The 16,116-nt window shown below is 35.0% G+C and overlaps 4 protein-coding genes across 4 annotated transcripts; 3 read left to right on the forward strand and 1 right to left on the reverse strand.

The window, feature by feature from the left end:
* Nucleotides 1–235: 235 nt before the first annotated feature.
* Nucleotides 236–6,284, forward strand: LOC306860612 (monoacylglycerol lipase ABHD6-like). The gene is made up of 10 exons (XM_079402393.1): nt 236–300; nt 585–674; nt 759–906; nt 2,127–2,283; nt 2,368–2,481; nt 3,763–3,895; nt 4,221–4,378; nt 4,465–4,519; nt 4,630–4,730; nt 5,007–6,284. The coding sequence occupies exons 3-10, from the start codon at nt 788–790 to the stop codon at nt 5,187–5,189; spliced, it is 1,020 nt and encodes a 339-aa protein (XP_079258519.1). The 5' UTR covers nt 236–300; nt 585–674; nt 759–787; the 3' UTR covers nt 5,190–6,284.
* A 179-nt stretch (nt 6,285–6,463) lies between these two features.
* Nucleotides 6,464–10,456, forward strand: LOC306860614 (BTB/POZ domain-containing protein KCTD6-like). Its single transcript, XM_079402395.1, has 3 exons — nt 6,464–6,591; nt 7,018–7,105; nt 9,383–10,456. The coding sequence occupies exons 2-3, from the start codon at nt 7,079–7,081 to the stop codon at nt 10,067–10,069; spliced, it is 714 nt and encodes a 237-aa protein (XP_079258521.1). The 5' UTR covers nt 6,464–6,591; nt 7,018–7,078; the 3' UTR covers nt 10,070–10,456.
* A 476-nt stretch (nt 10,457–10,932) lies between these two features.
* Nucleotides 10,933–11,756, forward strand: LOC306860533 (ubiquinol-cytochrome c reductase complex assembly factor 5-like). The gene is made up of 2 exons (XM_079402262.1): nt 10,933–11,215; nt 11,539–11,756. Exons 1-2 carry the CDS (start codon nt 11,062–11,064, stop codon nt 11,625–11,627), a joined length of 243 nt encoding a protein of 80 aa, XP_079258388.1. The 5' UTR covers nt 10,933–11,061; the 3' UTR covers nt 11,628–11,756.
* A 582-nt stretch (nt 11,757–12,338) lies between these two features.
* LOC306860532 (mimecan-like) lies at nt 12,339–14,921 on the reverse strand (the record flags this gene model as incomplete). The annotated part of the gene is made up of 6 exons (XM_079402261.1): nt 12,339–12,830; nt 12,913–13,005; nt 13,084–13,286; nt 13,964–14,128; nt 14,210–14,291; nt 14,619–14,921. The coding sequence occupies 6 exons, from the start codon at nt 14,919–14,921 to the stop codon at nt 12,660–12,662; spliced, it is 1,017 nt and encodes a 338-aa protein (XP_079258387.1). The 3' UTR covers nt 12,339–12,659.
* Between the last annotated feature and the right edge of the window lie 1,195 nt (nt 14,922–16,116).

Below are 16,116 nucleotides of genomic sequence, written 5' to 3' on the forward strand. Positions count from 1 at the left end.
TATGAATCTTGTTTTGTTTCATTTTTATTTATTTATTTGTTTTATTTACTTTTTTTGGAGTAAGAGGAATATTGCATTTTCCATTTGAATTCATTGATTTCTTGGGATCACGAGATCGCCACATAGAGTTTTCCCTGGATGCCATCTCTGTGTTCATTGGGGCAAGCAGATAGCTGACATGGACTTGTATTAAGTTATAAGAACAGACCGCACACTGACTGGCCACAGTATGATGTTTAAATGGGACTTTTGGATGTCATTTAAAACTGCTTGACGTCAATGTAGGATTAACCTTATGAAGTAAGTTCACTGCTCTTAAATTGTTCCAAATCTATTTGAGTCATAGGTCAATTGTTATTATTTTAATGATTTATACTTTTAACCACAATCAAAGGTTTAGTTGTGTTAGTGAGATGCTGTATTTGTAGATGTATATTCAGAATTGTAAAATATCTGAATATACAAAACGTTAAAGAACAATTAGACTTTTTCTAGGCCGTGACACTAAAATGAAGGGATAAAATGATGGTCATGTAAATATTTGAAGCGCATGGTGAAATATCTAGGTTACATGTATTGATTAGACACAAACAGATGCTGCCAGACCCTCCCCCATCTCTCACCCTCGTTCACTCTGACCTGTACATATGCTGTCTTATAGCAGGACAACAAAGGTATCTTGAAGTTTTACTTCATTCCCTAGCATGTGTCATATTTCAGCGTTTCTGTTTGTAATTATGTGCTGTATTGTTCTGCAGGGTGTTTACTTGATAAAAACTGAGTTGCCATGGATCAGGATATGGTGAATATGTTTGCCATTGCTGCAGGGACTCTTGCTATCCCTCTCCTCCTTTTCATGGCCTCATTTATGCTGTGGCCATCATCACTCATCAAAGTCTATTACTGGTAAATAGCACTTATAAATGCTAGAAATATGCATATGTGACCCTGGACCGCAAAACCAGTCTTAAGTCGCTGGGAAATATTTGTAGCAATAGCCAAAAATGCATTGTATGTGTCAAAATGATAATTCTTTCTTTTATGCCAAAAATCATTAGGATATTAAGTAAAGATCATGTTCCATGAAGAAATTTTGCAAATTTCCTACCATAAATATAACAAAACCTCATTTTGATAAGTAATATGGATTGCTAAGAACTTAATTTGGACAACTTTAAAGGTGATTTTCTCAATTTTTTTTTTATTTATTTATTTTTTTTTTTGCACCCTCAGATTCCAGATTTTCAAATAGTTGTATCTCAGCCAAATATTGTCCTATCCTAACAAACCATACATCAATTGAAAGCTCAATTGAAAAAAATGATGGTCACATATTATTTTATAATTATATATATATATATATATATATATATATCTTTCCATAGAATTGAATCCCAGCCTCCTGGTTTTCATTAAAGGAAACCGAAAGTAATTTTCTAGGATTGAAAAAATTTAACTAAAAGGTATGATGAGAAATGTATAAGAAATATTTAGGATTTTTAGGTCACCAAATCATTTCTTTACCAAATTTGTGACTGACATTTTATTCAAATTTATATAATAAATACTGTATATAAATAATAACGTATAAATGTAAAATTTATATGAACATTTTTTATAGTTGCACTCAAAACATTTGTGGCTAAATTTAAGATTTATGTATTTGGGTTGTGCATAAAATTCTGATTAATTTGAATCAAATTAAGTCAATACTATTAACACTTTGCATCTATTTTATATTAATTAAATCTTCATCTTTTAATCAAACACAAAATCAGCATGAATCTGTTTGTTGTGAAAATTAAATGTATTCAAAGTACACGGTTAAAATAGTTCAAATGTAATTCAAATAAACTGAATTTCTTGATGATATAAACCTGGTTATTGAAACACATTCAGTTAAGTAGTACCATTACAGAAATCCTGTTTCATTTGACTGACACACGTGTGTCGCATTAAGTTTATTAATTTATGTTAGAATTGTGTAATCCAAATGGATGAAAATGTATATGATATTGAAATATTTAAAGTGTATGCATGCATTTACATGCATCTTTTGTAGCTATGCATTTGTTTATTTTGTCTATAGATTTTTTTATAGAAATTTTTTTAATTTGTTTGTGGAGGTACTGGAGGAGAACTCTGGGTCTGCAGGTACGTTATGCAGACTGTGGGGGTTATCGCTTCTGTTACTCATACAGGGGAAAACCAGGCCTCAGGCCTTCTGTACTCATGCTGCATGACTTCTCTGCTCACAAGGACACATGGCTCCCTATGGTGAAGGTACAGTATGTTAAGTGGCCTGGTCAAATGAAAATGCTGATCCTTATAACAGCGATAAGCACATTGTGTCTTCATCCTAAACAGTACCTTCCCAAACATCTGCACATACTGTGTGTCGACATGCCGGGGCATGAGGGTACCACACGTACCAACACAGACGACTATTCAGTCCATGGCCAGGTCAAGAGAATATGGCAGGTAATCTCTGGATGGGTATGTTTTTCTATGAATAGGGTACAAATAGATACCCCATTACTTTGTTTTTAAGGCTGTAGATGCATAAATACTATGTGTCTGTTGTGAGAACTATTAGATATAAAATGCCATAAATGACATAATTATTCGATTAATTGTTGTACCACATCCTTGGTCTAAAATGACTGGTCCGAGTCCATATACTGAACTTAATTTAAACAAAATGTTCCACTCGGTCACCAGTCTGGCTGTTTTATTTAATTGTTATATTATTTTATAAATCTTGTGAATGTAATGTGTATGGTTATTTCACGTTTCTGGCTAGACAATAATATAGGGTTTTTAACTGTATGTTCCAAAATTTGGTAGCAGGGATGCAATTAAAATATTCATATACATAACCAAAAGAATAAAGATAATAAAGAAATATTTTTCAACAAGGAAGCATTAAACTGATCAAAAGTGACAGAAAATATAATTAAACAAAAGGTTTCTATTTCCAAAAAATGCTGTTCTTTTGTGTACATCACAAAATTGCACATACCACAAAAATATTAACACAAGAGTTTTTCCATCATTTATAAAAAAGAAGTGATTATTGAGCACCAAATGGGCATATTAGAATGATCATGTGACACTATTACATCTCACAATATTACTGTTTTTGTTGTGTATTTCATCAAATGGAGCCCTGGTGAGCATAAGAGACTTTATAAAACCTCCTGAGGCTGACAGTCAACATTTCCAAAAGTATAAGCACCTTTTTCACTTTTCATTTGTTTAATAAAGACCATAAATGTTTTGTTTGTAAAGACCATCGACTCTACCGTGCGACTCCACCGGGCAGGGACACCGCCAAGGGATAGTAGTAGCTTTTTATTAAATTTTTTCAATGATATGTTTATTATTGAAATGTTGTTGTTATATGCATGTTAATTTTATTTAATTTCTTTATTTTCTTAAATATGTGGGTAGATAGTATTTATAGAGTTGTAACTTTTTAGTTTTAGTTACTTTTTCTTATTTGTAAGTCGCTTTGGACAAAAGCGTCTGCTAAATGACAAAAGTAAAAAGTAAGTAAAGTAATAAAAACAGATTTAGGCCCTATTTTGTGTCCTTTTCATGGAAACGGCCAAATATTGCTTTCATGGAACCTACTTCTTAGACTTGGAATGATGTTTTATCATTAATGAAAACCTCTTTGCCATAAAGTCTACTTTTATGATCATAAAAATGTTTGTATTGGCAGAATTTGTGAATATTCCCTACTTTTACACCACTCAGTTTGTAGAGGCCATTCGGCTAAACAGAAAGCCATTCCATCTGGTGGGCACTTCAATGGGTGGGACTGTGGCCGGAGTATATGCAGCCTGTCATCCTTCAGATCTCTGCAGTTTGACCCTCATCTGCCCAGCCGGTTAGTCAGTATATTTAGTCTTTGACACAGAATGCCTGGATAAAAATTCAGAAATACATAACATAAATACAAACCAAAATTAACTATAAAGGCCTGTTCACACCAAGAATAATATCTATAAATATTAGTAAAGATTAAATTAGAATCCAACACGCAATAAAGTTCTGTTTATTATAAGCTAGTTCTGCAGTTTTGTCATCTGCAGCATTAAATGCTCGAGTTCTTAAAAGCAGGATGGATTCTGATTGGCTGTAAATCAGATTTGCATTTTTGGGTGAACTATTCTTTTAATATCTTTCCTGCATGCTCACATTTTTCTCTGAAGGTCTAAAGAACCAGATCGAGAGCAAGTTTGACACTCTGATGCATGAAGTGGAGCACAGCCAGTACACGCTGAATATTCCTCTTATTCCGTCCACCCCGGAGGAGATGGAGGAGATGCTGAAGCTCTGTTCTCACGTGCGCTTCAGAGTGCCTCAACAGGTTAGTCACAAAAATATAATGTAGAGTTGCTCTAGATTCAAAACACACCTTCATACACTATCTGTGGCATTTACCTTCCATTATAGATTCTACAAGGCCTGGTGGATGTACGGATACCACACAATGACTTTTATCATGAAGGTCAGTATGAACATAGGTACCCACTGCAGTTATATACTTTTATAAGCTATCGAAAGTGTTGTTTTAAATCATTTATTTGCCTAAAGTATCTTCTCTCTAAACTGCCACAGTTTTCATGGAAATTATGAGTGAAAATTCAAAAAATGCCTTGCATGAGCATATACAGCAAATAACTACCCCTTTACAAGTCATCTGGGGCAAACAGGACCAGGTAGGTGTAAGCCTGCATAATTATAAATAGAAAGCATTCATATTTTAAATAAAAAAAATTTATTTACTTTTTTAAAGTGACTATTTAATTTAAAATTTATTTTTTTAGTTTTAGTGTAGCTAAACTTAATGAAAATAAGAAATGCCTTGGTAACAATTTATTAAAATGTATATAAAATAAAATACAAATAAAATATTATAATTTTTATTTCAGTTAATGTTTATTTTATTTTGTGGTTTTAGTTAGCTATAATAGCCCTGATATCTTTATTTTCAGGTGGTGGATGTGTCTGGGGCAGCGGTGCTCGCGGAGGCTCTTCCAAGCTGTCGTGTTGATCTGCTGGAGAACTGCGGTCATTCTGTTGTGATGGAGCGACCACGACAAACAGCCAAACTCATTTTAGATTTCATCATCTCTCAGAAGAGCACAGAGAGCACCAGCACTAAGAAGAAATCCTGAGGCAGCTCAGTATATCAGCTGTATATTACTAAATACTTAAATGCAGCACCCCACTGCCCCTGAAGAATATAACAAACTTATGGAGAAATAATATAAAAAGTAATAATTTTGCAGTATGTATTTTCACATGCAAACAGCCTATTGATTGATTAAACAAAAAGATCAGACTTATAAATAATTGTATGGTAACGCTTTACAATTTGTTAACATTAACCTGAGCTAACAATGAACAATACTTCTACAGCATTTAATAATCTTAATGTTCATTTCAACATGATACTTTTTAAAATCATAAGTTTTATCTGTTGTATTGTGTTTTTAATAGCTAACATTAACAAAAAATTAATAAATGGTGTAAAAAAAGATATTGCACATTGTTAATTCATGTTAATGGATTAATATTTACCAATAAGATCTTGTTGTAAAGTGTTACCATGTATACTGATGGTAGAGTTATAATACTTTCATATATATACCGTGGTACTGATTATTATTACAATTATACGTTATTATTATTATTATTATTACCAATGCACTTCATTTGATGGGTCTTAGTAATTCTGAGTCCTATGATTTTATAAAGCACTGTGAACCATACCTCTTAAGTTTAAGTCCAGTTATACATATGAAGAGTTCAGATGCAAAAGCCTCTAAGCATCATTTGAAATTTTCTTCTAAAATGAGCATTTTCATCAGGCTCCTGTGTGTAGGTTCAGTAATTTCACGTTAATGGAAATGAATAGGTTCTTTTGAAAGTGAAATAACTGAACATAAACATCTAAAACTTCTCATTTTAGAAGAAAATTTCAGATGGCAATTATAGGCTTTTGCATTTGAACGCTTCATTCATTAGGTGGGTGATGATGGATAAATTTAAATATTAAAGTAAGGATTCAAATATGAACATTCCTTGCACTATGCAAAGCAGGGCGTGTGGATTAATTAGAAGAAACATAGGCTACCTTGTATATAACATTTATTAATTATTTTCCTACATTAATCCTTCTGGAATTGTTGTGGGCTTCTAGCATCATTCCTGCCTTTCAGTAGCTACAGCTATGGTACATGTCCAATAAACTATGATTTCCCATGTCCAAAAACTGGTTCTTTTTTGTTGGTGAAATTCTGTCAGTAGAGTCACCTTTTTGTAGTGATGTGATATTTGTGCAAAGCAACATTTTATCTCCATCTTTAAAAATCTAGCATTGCAGATTAGATCAATATAGATCCCTTTAACACAAGCTTCTTCGGCACAGATGTGTTGTGATCCTTTCAGTGTACGCTAGTGTGGGTCACGTGACAGTGCGGCTGCTGGCCTCTCGTCTTTAAGCAGCTAAACACTCAAGTGTCCTGTACAGCCGTAATCAAAACTGACGATTAAACCCCTCAGGCCTGGAGACAGGTAAGGATGGGGTTATCCCATACTGTATGACTGCCGGGAAAAACGTTTATTTTATTAATTTGTCACTCTTACATTAGGAGTTAGCAGGGAGCTAGCTGTGTATTAGCATAGCTGGTTAGCAAAGGTTACTAAAAAACGCTTCATTTTATTACAACGTTTTCATGTTTTTAACGTTAGATGCCACCAGGCACAGTCTCTGGACGTTCTTAACTTTTCTTAAAGTATTTACGTTTCAGAAAACCTGTTTACATGCCTTACCAAAACAGCTAGCATGCTATTGAGCTTTCTCACACAGTAATGCATCCTGTGTTTATCTAATTGTGTGCTTCATTATCGCCTCAGATGTGTTAAAAAATAGAGATTCTCAACAGAGGTCTATATATATTTCTGTGCCGTAATGTAGGGCTACTTTGTCTTTCTTTGCAGGTTTACTCCAGTATAATATCCGAGATTCTGTGGATCAGCCCTGTCTACCTATCCTTATCAAATGGATAATGAGGACTGGGGAAATGGGGTATGTATGTGGAAAAATATTTAACAGTTATTGTTATCAAGTGCTTATTATCCACAGTTGTGTGCTGTGCAGAACTGCTATTTGAATTAAATCTAATTGAAATTCAGACTTTTATATAACAGTAATATGTATTTTTAACTGGAACAAAATAATTCAGATAAATTTGGCTTGATAAAACCTTTTCTGAACAAAAAATAGATATGTTTTAAATGGTGCCTATAAAATATGTTCTTAATGTAGTTATATATTTAATAAATTAATTTTAATTTTATGGACCAAGGTTGAAGAACACTTAATATCCCAGAATACCATTAATTTTGAATTTTATGAATGGCTAAAAAATGGGTTGCTTAACGGATCAAACTTAAAGCCCATTTAACAAAGAATGCCCTATGAAGAATGCTCGAGCTCTTTAATGCTGCTGGATTATGATCTGGATTCTCACTGTTATTAATTATTTTATTGTTTATCAGCTAGAACAAAAAAGTTATTAAAGTGATTCCAATGATTGTTCCTCTGTGTTGCTAACATTATAGATGTGGTGTGGATTCCCCTGTTTGTCTCACAATTAGAACGATTATTAAAACTTCATAGTTATAGCTATTTTTCTTGGTGTGAACGGGCCTTTGTAAACTTCTAACTGTAAGTCTGTAACTTCATCCACCATCATCGGCACAGACCTTCAGCCTGTTCTGACTTATCATGTTATACTTTAGAACTGATGGGATCAAAGGTTTTCTCATAACTGACATTCAAATAGGTTAATATTTCCATAGACAGTTGGGCTATTTTTCTGTCTGTCTTTAAGTCTGACTGACTGTAAGGTCTGCGTAACCTTCAGATTATAAGCTTTAAGGGAGTTATTTAAATTTTAAAGCAAAATGTCAAGCGGAGATGCTTAACAAACCTTCCTTTTCTATTCCAGTTCAGCATCCTGTAGGCTGTCGGCAATTTGATTCAGATTCCAACACATGAATTAAAATAGACGTTTCCTGAATTTTGAATTTTTACCATTATTAGCGAGGCACAGAAATTTCAGCTCTCTAAAGAGCAAAAAATGAGATTCATCTAAAATAGTTTCAATTAAAGGGGTCATATGACGTTGTTAAAAAGAACATTATTTGGTGTAATGCAATGTTTATGTGGTTTAAGGTTCAAAAAACACATTATTTTCCACATACTGTACATTATAGTTGCTCCTCTGTGCCCTGCCTTTCTGAAACATGTAGATTTTTACAAAGCTCATCGTTCAGAAAAGCGAGGTGTACGCTGATTGGTCAGCTATCCAGTGCGAAGTGATTGGCCGAATACTTGCGTGTGACTGAAATGTTACGCCCCTTACTGTATTGTGATACCGTGTCCTGGCGCGACGACACAAAAACAATAAAACCCATTATAAACGAGGCATTTGTTGCATCCAGTGGAGACATAATTACTGATTATAATGACTTATACTGTCTTTTTACGTGTTGCATTGCATATCGTGCTGCGTAAACAACACCATGTTTGTATTTGTGATCGGGGAAACGACAAACAACAAGCACTACTCTACATTGCTCAAAACTCGTGTTTGAATAGTCGGTGGCAAATTCTTTAAATAAGAAAATGTACTTGCAGGCTGTGAGTCAGAAGCGGCAGACTGTCCTTGCAAAGTTGGAATTGCCCCACTTTATAGAAACAGCCTTTGTGCACAGCTGGCACTGTAGGCTACTCTCCTGCCAGGTTCAGGAAACAGTCCTCCGTAAAATGCGCTGCACACATCTTAGTATTTGGGTTGAACTGTTCTGGAACAGTGTTGTAAATACAACTTAACCACTGATTTCTAGTTGTGTCCTCTTTCACACAGCGTCTCCACAACATAGTGGCAGCAACAATACTACAGCGAGAATAATATTTCCGCCTTCTTTCTTTGCGTATATATTTGGGCGGTGTTTTGCAAATCTTCCCACATCATGACGTAGACGTGGGGGCGTGTTTGAATGAGCTGTTTTAGGGGGGCATGGCAGATTCTTAACTTTTATAAAGAATATCTTTTAGTCTTTGCAACTTCAGGGATCTTATCTATGCACGAACAGCTTGTAACACTCCAAAGAGAAAAGAAAACTTGAATTCGCATCATATGACCCCTTTAATGGTTTCAGTCCTCCAAAACAGTGACATTTAATTAGCGCTTCTCCAGTGACAGATTGACAGATTAGCTGCATTAAAATGACCAATGAACCTATTAAATGTGATGAACTGCATTAATGATTCTCTGCTTTTGTCCTTCTCTTGTAGTTGACTCACCCAGTCACCTTAAATGTTGGGGGTCACCTCTACACGACCTCTATCTCCACTCTTCAACGTTACCCAGACTCCATGCTGGGCGCCATGTTCCGCGGCGACTTCCCCACCACACGGGATTCTCAGGGAAACTACTTCATCGACCGGGATGGGACGCTTTTCCGCTACTTATTAAACTTCCTGCGCACATCTGAGCTCACTCTTCCTGTTGACTTCATGGAGATGGACCTTCTACGTAAAGAAGCAGACTTCTTTCAGATCGAGCCTTTAATCCAATGCCTCAGTGACCCAAAGCCTCTGTACCCGCTGGACACCTTTGAGCAGGTGGTGGAGTTGTCCAGCACTCGCAAGCTGTCTAAGTACTCAAACCCAGTAGCTGTTATTATCACGCAACTAACCATAACCACCAAGGTCCACTCGCTGCTGGAGGGAATATCCAACAACTTCACTAAGTGGAAGAAACACATGATGGACACCAGAGACTGTCAGGTGTCCTTCACCTTTGGACCATGTGACCACCATCAAGAGGTGTCTCTAAGGGTCCACCTCATGGACTACATCACCAAACAGGGATTCACGATCCGCAACACACGGGTGCATCACATGAGCGAGCGTGCCAACGAGAACACAGTGGAGCACCACTGGACTTTCTGCCGGCTAGCATATAAAGTAGAAGATTGACCAATCTATGAATGTGCTACCAAATGTGGTTGCTGCTGTTTCCAATGCAATGTTTCAATCTGTAGAAATTCCATTGTCAGTTGAGACCAAGCAGAAGAAAAAGGGAATGAAATGTAATATATGATACAAACGCATTTGCAATACATATTCAGATAATACTCGAGTATCTTTCAGAAATCTATGAACACCTGGCCCATGATCATTTAAAAAAAGAAAAAAGAAAAAAAGATTAATCAAAAATTGTTTCAGGTATTCATTCATTCCATCAGATCAGAAATCTGTCAAACATTGTGCACTATGTGCAACATCAGGATGTATTTCTAACACATTATTAAATGTCCACATGCTGTAAATGGAAATAAATTTAATTTGTTTATCAGTTTCATTAAAAAAAAAAACATCAATATTAGTCACTTGTCTTATTTTATTTTCCACTGCAAAAGATCCACCTCTAAATAATAGAGAGGCCCATTTCAAAGGTAAATGTTTAAAATCTTAAATGAAAATTCTGACTCATGTCACCCTCAGGTTTCTCCAAACCAGTTTTAGTTTCTTTCTTCTGTTGAACACAACACAATACAACATTTTGAAGAAAGTTGGTAGGCAAACAGTTCAAGGCTACTGTCAATTTTTGGTTATCAACATTCTGATGACAGTATTTTCATTTTTGGGTGAACTTTCCCTTAGTGTGATTATAAAAGTATATAGATTTATTTCTTTACTTTTTTAGCTTTGTAGCAGTGAGTGAGAACCCCAGTAATGATGAATAGTCCCTTGATGTAAGAGACTTGGTAGAGTCCTGCCAGCGGACCTATTAGAACACACTATCCGTGACGTTCACGCCGCCATGTTTTCCTGTTCTGTCAGCGCAGTGTTGAAGGACAACTGTTCGTATGTTGTATTCTAGCGATTAAAACTCATTTTCATAAGTGCATATTATTGTGCTGTGCTTTAGAAGTGCCGTGCCGTTGACTGTGTTTTGAAAGAAAAAGATGTTTAGAAAAAGTCAGAACCTAAAATATATATTAAGTCTTGTACCTGGAAAAAGACGTTTTGGGACGTACAGATTTTTGCCCTTGTTCTTCTGTATCGGGGGTGTCATGGAGTGGATCATGATTAACGTGAGGATAGGAAAAGAAACGTTTTGTAAGTATGCTGCCAAGTCAAATCTTATGTATAAATGCACGTCCCTCTCTTTGAAGCGTTCATGTGCATCATTCTGCGTCCTCTTTGCGCAGAGATGTGCTTTTATCATTTATCCAACGAGAAAAATGCTTAAATCTTCATCATTAATCTTAATTAGGTAGGGTACAACGATGCTTAATTTACATTATGCTTAGATTATGTGACGATGAATGTATTATGCATGAATATATTTATGTAGACCTATAGCCTATTAAGAATTCATTTTTAATTATGTATTGGTTATTGTTATGGACAAGTAATTATATTATTTTCTGGCTTCATAGATGATGTCTACAGAAGAAAACAATCGGAGAGGGAATACCAGCACAAGATTGAGGAGGGCTTTGTGCTCACAGACTCTGAAGCCAAATGAGATCAACAGAACACACTGGAAATGATAAAGAGACTGAAACAAAAACAGTTTTGAGACTTTTGCACACTAACACACTTTTGATATCATTCAAAAATGGGTATATTATTATACATCAACTGTAGGACAGCTGTGACATGGACTGCATGATTATGAGGACAAATGAGGTGCAGAAGGCTGCCAGTGTTTGTTTCTGGAAGGAAGATGGCATTTTATGTATTGTCTAAAAGATAAAGATGGCTATTTACACACAAAAAAAGATCTGTCTGTTCTGTGATTCTAAATAACACACTTTGGGAGCTTGTAAAAAGTAAAAAGAATATGATTCTGTAAGTCATAAACGTTCTCACAATTATGACGTAGCATCTCATTATATTGGGAAAGTTTCTTATTTATGAGAACATTTATGAATATCTTGTAATTATTGCTCATTATCATAATAATGAAAAATCATTAAAATGAGAAAAAAAGTATATTGTTGACAGTATATTGTTATAATGATTTACAATAATGAGAAACTTTCATAGTTCCTAAGTCATTTTTATGATAGACTTTATCAGTATATTCTAAGACATAATTATGAGAATATATTTATTCTTTACTTAATTTTTTTTTTTTTTACCCAGCTACAGTGGAAACAGGAAAAAAGATGGTCTATTGTAGTGCATACTTTATGCAATTTGAGTTGATGATGATAAAGTCGAACAAATATGTCAGTCTTAAATGAATTTATTTACCAGCAATGGATAACAATATCTTTTTCCAAAAAGTTCACAGACATTAATAAAATTTTTACTTGCAAAAACTTTAACAAATTGATTACACTGTAAAAAAAACAAGAAAAAGTTGTTATTGTCTGTACAGTATATGCTTCTAACAAATGATGTAAATGATCTTAAATGTCTAAATGCTCGATGCACTCAGAAGTAAAAAAATCTTTATTAAGCTGTTAAATCTTTATGAATGTGCTGTCTAAAATATTAACAGTGGTTGCCAGTTGGATGATGGCTTAAGGAACATTTTCTTCTCAGCGGATCACTTGTAGTGTTCAATTGGTAGAGCTCTCAGACAGATGAAGCTGTTGGGATGCTGGGCCAATGTTATCGGGTTTCCATCCAGCCGAACCTCCTGCATGTTGTATCTGATGTAGTGCGTGTTATTTCCTTTGCAGAATGTGTTATCCGTCAGTGACGTTATGTTGTTGTTCTGAAATTATACATATAGGGACACACTAAATACTACAGTCTATAAATAGGCTATATTGAGATTAAAATAGTGATGACTATACATGTAGATGAACCACACGGAGGCTTTCTGGCAGCAGTGGGATGGCCTCCAGCCCGTTGTCTCCAAGGTACAGGTATGATAGCTTGGTGAGTTTCTAATGCAAAAGATAGAAATCACTTATGAATAACATAGATATGTATTATTTCAGATTCTTTATTTTATTCATTTTTACCTTGAAAATGTTTGCTTTTATTCCCTTTGTTTTAAGTAGATTGTGGTTGACATTGAGAGACACAAGTTTAGCTGGCATCATTGGCAGTTTGACCAGTTTGTTCTCAGCTAGTGATAGTTCCTCAAGCTGGTCGAGTTTTGAAAAGGCTCCATCTTCTACTTCAGAGATCAGATTGCCAGTCAGGTCAATTCTTCTCAGTGTGGCTATAAAACAAATCAATATGGATGTATCATTCCCACTGGGCTGCAACTGAAAATGTTTCTGTCATCTTTTACTCACTATCATGTCATTCCAAACCTGTTTGACTTTATTTCTTCTGTGGAACATAGAACATATGGCTCACTTTTTTGTCCATGCACTCATAAAAATAAATGTTCCAAAAGTTGTTTTTTGCAGCAATGCCATAGAAGAACAAATTGGTTCCACAATTCAGTAAACCATTTTTCTTGGTGTGAAGAACATTGTTCCAATATCAAGAACCTTTTGTGTATTGGAAAGATTCCATGGATGTTAAAGATCCTTCATGGAATCATAGATGCCTGTGAAGAACTGTTAGTAGTTTTAAGAGTTTGCAATGAAGATCAATGGGGTCCAAATGTCCACAAAAAGAAGGTCAAAGGGGTTCAGAATGATATGAGGGTGAGTAAATAATATCAGATTTTTAGGAGAACTGTCCTTTTAAATGCAAAAAGCCTTCTAGGTTTGTCTCCCCTTCTATACCAGTGACTCTAAGGGACCTAAACACACTTTCTCAGTTCTGTTTTAGAGCCATTAAAATTCATAAGGAAAATTTCATTCAGTTGCTTTGATTACATTGATCCAGTTCCAGTCATTACACATTGTGTCTTTGGTGGCCACACCTAAAAAGCTTTTCCCTCACCAATATCGGCAAAGTCTCTGTTGGTAATTTTAGTGATTTTGTTGAAGCGTGCATAGAGGTAAGCCGTTTCCTTTGGCAGTGGTGGAACTGTTGTCATGTCAGGAGAAACCTCCTCACAGTACACCGATCCAGTTAGACACACACACATTAGGCATGTGGGAAGTTCTGAAAAATGATATAGAAATAAATAGGCTTAAATATTATTTTGAATCAAATGATTGCGAAATTGAAGTAATAAACAATTACCCTTGTCGTCTTTGTCTGCTCCCGGACCTTCATCATCTGCATCAACTTGATTATCATAGTCTGCGCTAAGAATGACTTTTTTCTAGTAAAGCAGATGAAAAGAAAACGATATTATTTTGTTTCCTCTCAAAACCAACAAGTTCAACTAGTTCACTTGCTATTTGGCCTTTCAATGAGCTCAGATAAGCCCAGATAACTTGCCGATGGTGCTGTTTTCCATTGGATATAATCCCATTATGGATTTGACAGGTTTTCCATTGCATACCTTTCTTGGAACAGATTTATGATATCTGACATTTTGATTATACAAATACATATATTAATTTTAGCCATCAAAAACATTAATAAGTTCAGCAAAATTCAATTTGAATATCCCAATGTATGTATTATCCGCATTAAATTGCCATACCTTTGGTTTCTTGGCTTCCATGACAATTCTACCCTCTGAGATTAATTCTTCATCATCTACTATTTTCAATATCCCTTTGTGTTTAGGCACCACTTTACTGGTTCTTGCTGGTTCACAAAATATCCAGGGCACGGTCACAAAAAACAGTAAAATCCTCAGATCCATCATCATGTGAGGAGAACGGTTGTTGTGGACTGTGAAGAAGAGCGAGGAGCAGCGCAATGTGTCAGCCTCGGAGTAAAATGAGACCTTTAAAGAGTGTCTCTCCAGTGACTGCCTGTGAACCATTAAAAAACACTTCATGAAACTGGCCTTAACCCACTCTGTGCCGTCTTAACAGAGCACTCGCCTCATTCCCGCCAAAATAAATTGCTGTGATCCACTTTAAGCAAGTGTTTTGTCCATATGTTTTGAAATTGTGGAGTAAAGTGGATAAAAACAACATTGAAATTGATATATTTTGCTGTCTTGTGAATAAGCATAATCTGACAATAATAAGATATTCCATCTTTTGAGACATTTTCAAGGAACACTGAATCGGAAAAACAGAGGGAAAATACTGGGAGGAATGAATAGTGCTGGCCATGGAAATGAAGGACAGAATTCAACAGGAAATTATTATTAGTTCAGGAATCTTGGACAGCGTGTTTGAATATGCTGAACTTTTAAAACTTGCAAACTTAAAATTAATTTCTATGTGATGTTGAAAAGCTTTATTGTTAAAAATGCAGCTGGGTTTGTTTGGGAGGTATCAGGGGATTCATTTAGAGAAGAGGGAGAAAAACGTCTGTCCTCCTGTTTTTGATTAAGCCAAAGTGAATCTTTCAGATTTGGGCAAGAGAAATTAGATCATCTGTTAATTGGAAATGCATGAGAAAGTGCTGTGAAATATACTTTAGACATGATTCAGCTGACATGCTGTAACCCCCTTCTATTGCTTCTAAGAAGCGATAAAGATCTGATGGCTTTAACAGAGACCTGCAGGTTTTTGGGCACCGTTAGAGTACTACCCGTTATTACATCTTGTTTTATCTGAGGCATTTGATAACCTGGGAACAGAATTAACCAGGTGTTCAAACAAATGCATGCCAAGACTTCTAAAAGGCATATTAGTTCAGTAATAACTGTACAGTGTCTGACAGTGATGGAAAACCCTTTATTACAGAGCTTCGGAAAAAAACAACAACAAATTATAAGGTTCCAGGGTAGCAGGCCTTTTTTAAGTTTTCTTTGCTCCAAAATAAATAAATAAATAGAGTGCTAAACTCCACCACATTAAATATTTCCTAAACACCTGATTGTCATTATGCACCAGTGTTGGTCTTAACCAGTGATATATTAATAAACTATTAATGCATTTTAAAGTTTTGGTATGTTTTAAAAATATTTCTATACGTAATTAATTTCTTTATTTAATTAATATTTATTAATAATACTTATTTTTAATTTTAGCCATTTTTGTACTTCAAGAAATCAGTAATAAAATATGACTGATTTA

Source organism: Barbus barbus (genome assembly GCF_936440315.1).
Source record: "Barbus barbus genome assembly, chromosome: 41".
In the NCBI taxonomy this organism is placed as follows: domain Eukaryota; kingdom Metazoa; phylum Chordata; class Actinopteri; order Cypriniformes; family Cyprinidae; genus Barbus; species Barbus barbus.

Coding starts and splice junctions, on each gene's coding strand:
- LOC306860612 (XM_079402393.1), top strand. CDS start 788: ATGGATCAGGATATGGTGAATATGTTTGCCATTGCTGCAGGGACTCTT. Junction 2,284..2,367: donor CATGGCTCCCTATGGTGAAG/GTACAGTATGTT, acceptor CATCCTAAACAG/TACCTTCCCAAACATCTGCA. Junction 3,896..4,220: donor GACCCTCATCTGCCCAGCCG/GTTAGTCAGTAT, acceptor TTTTCTCTGAAG/GTCTAAAGAACCAGATCGAG.
- LOC306860533 (XM_079402262.1), top strand. CDS start 11,062: ATGTTTAGAAAAAGTCAGAACCTAAAATATATATTAAGTCTTGTACCT. Junction 11,216..11,538: donor GATAGGAAAAGAAACGTTTT/GTAAGTATGCTG, acceptor CTGGCTTCATAG/ATGATGTCTACAGAAGAAAA.
- LOC306860614 (XM_079402395.1), top strand. CDS start 7,079: ATGGATAATGAGGACTGGGGAAATGGG. Junction 7,106..9,382: donor ATGAGGACTGGGGAAATGGG/GTATGTATGTGG, acceptor CTTCTCTTGTAG/TTGACTCACCCAGTCACCTT.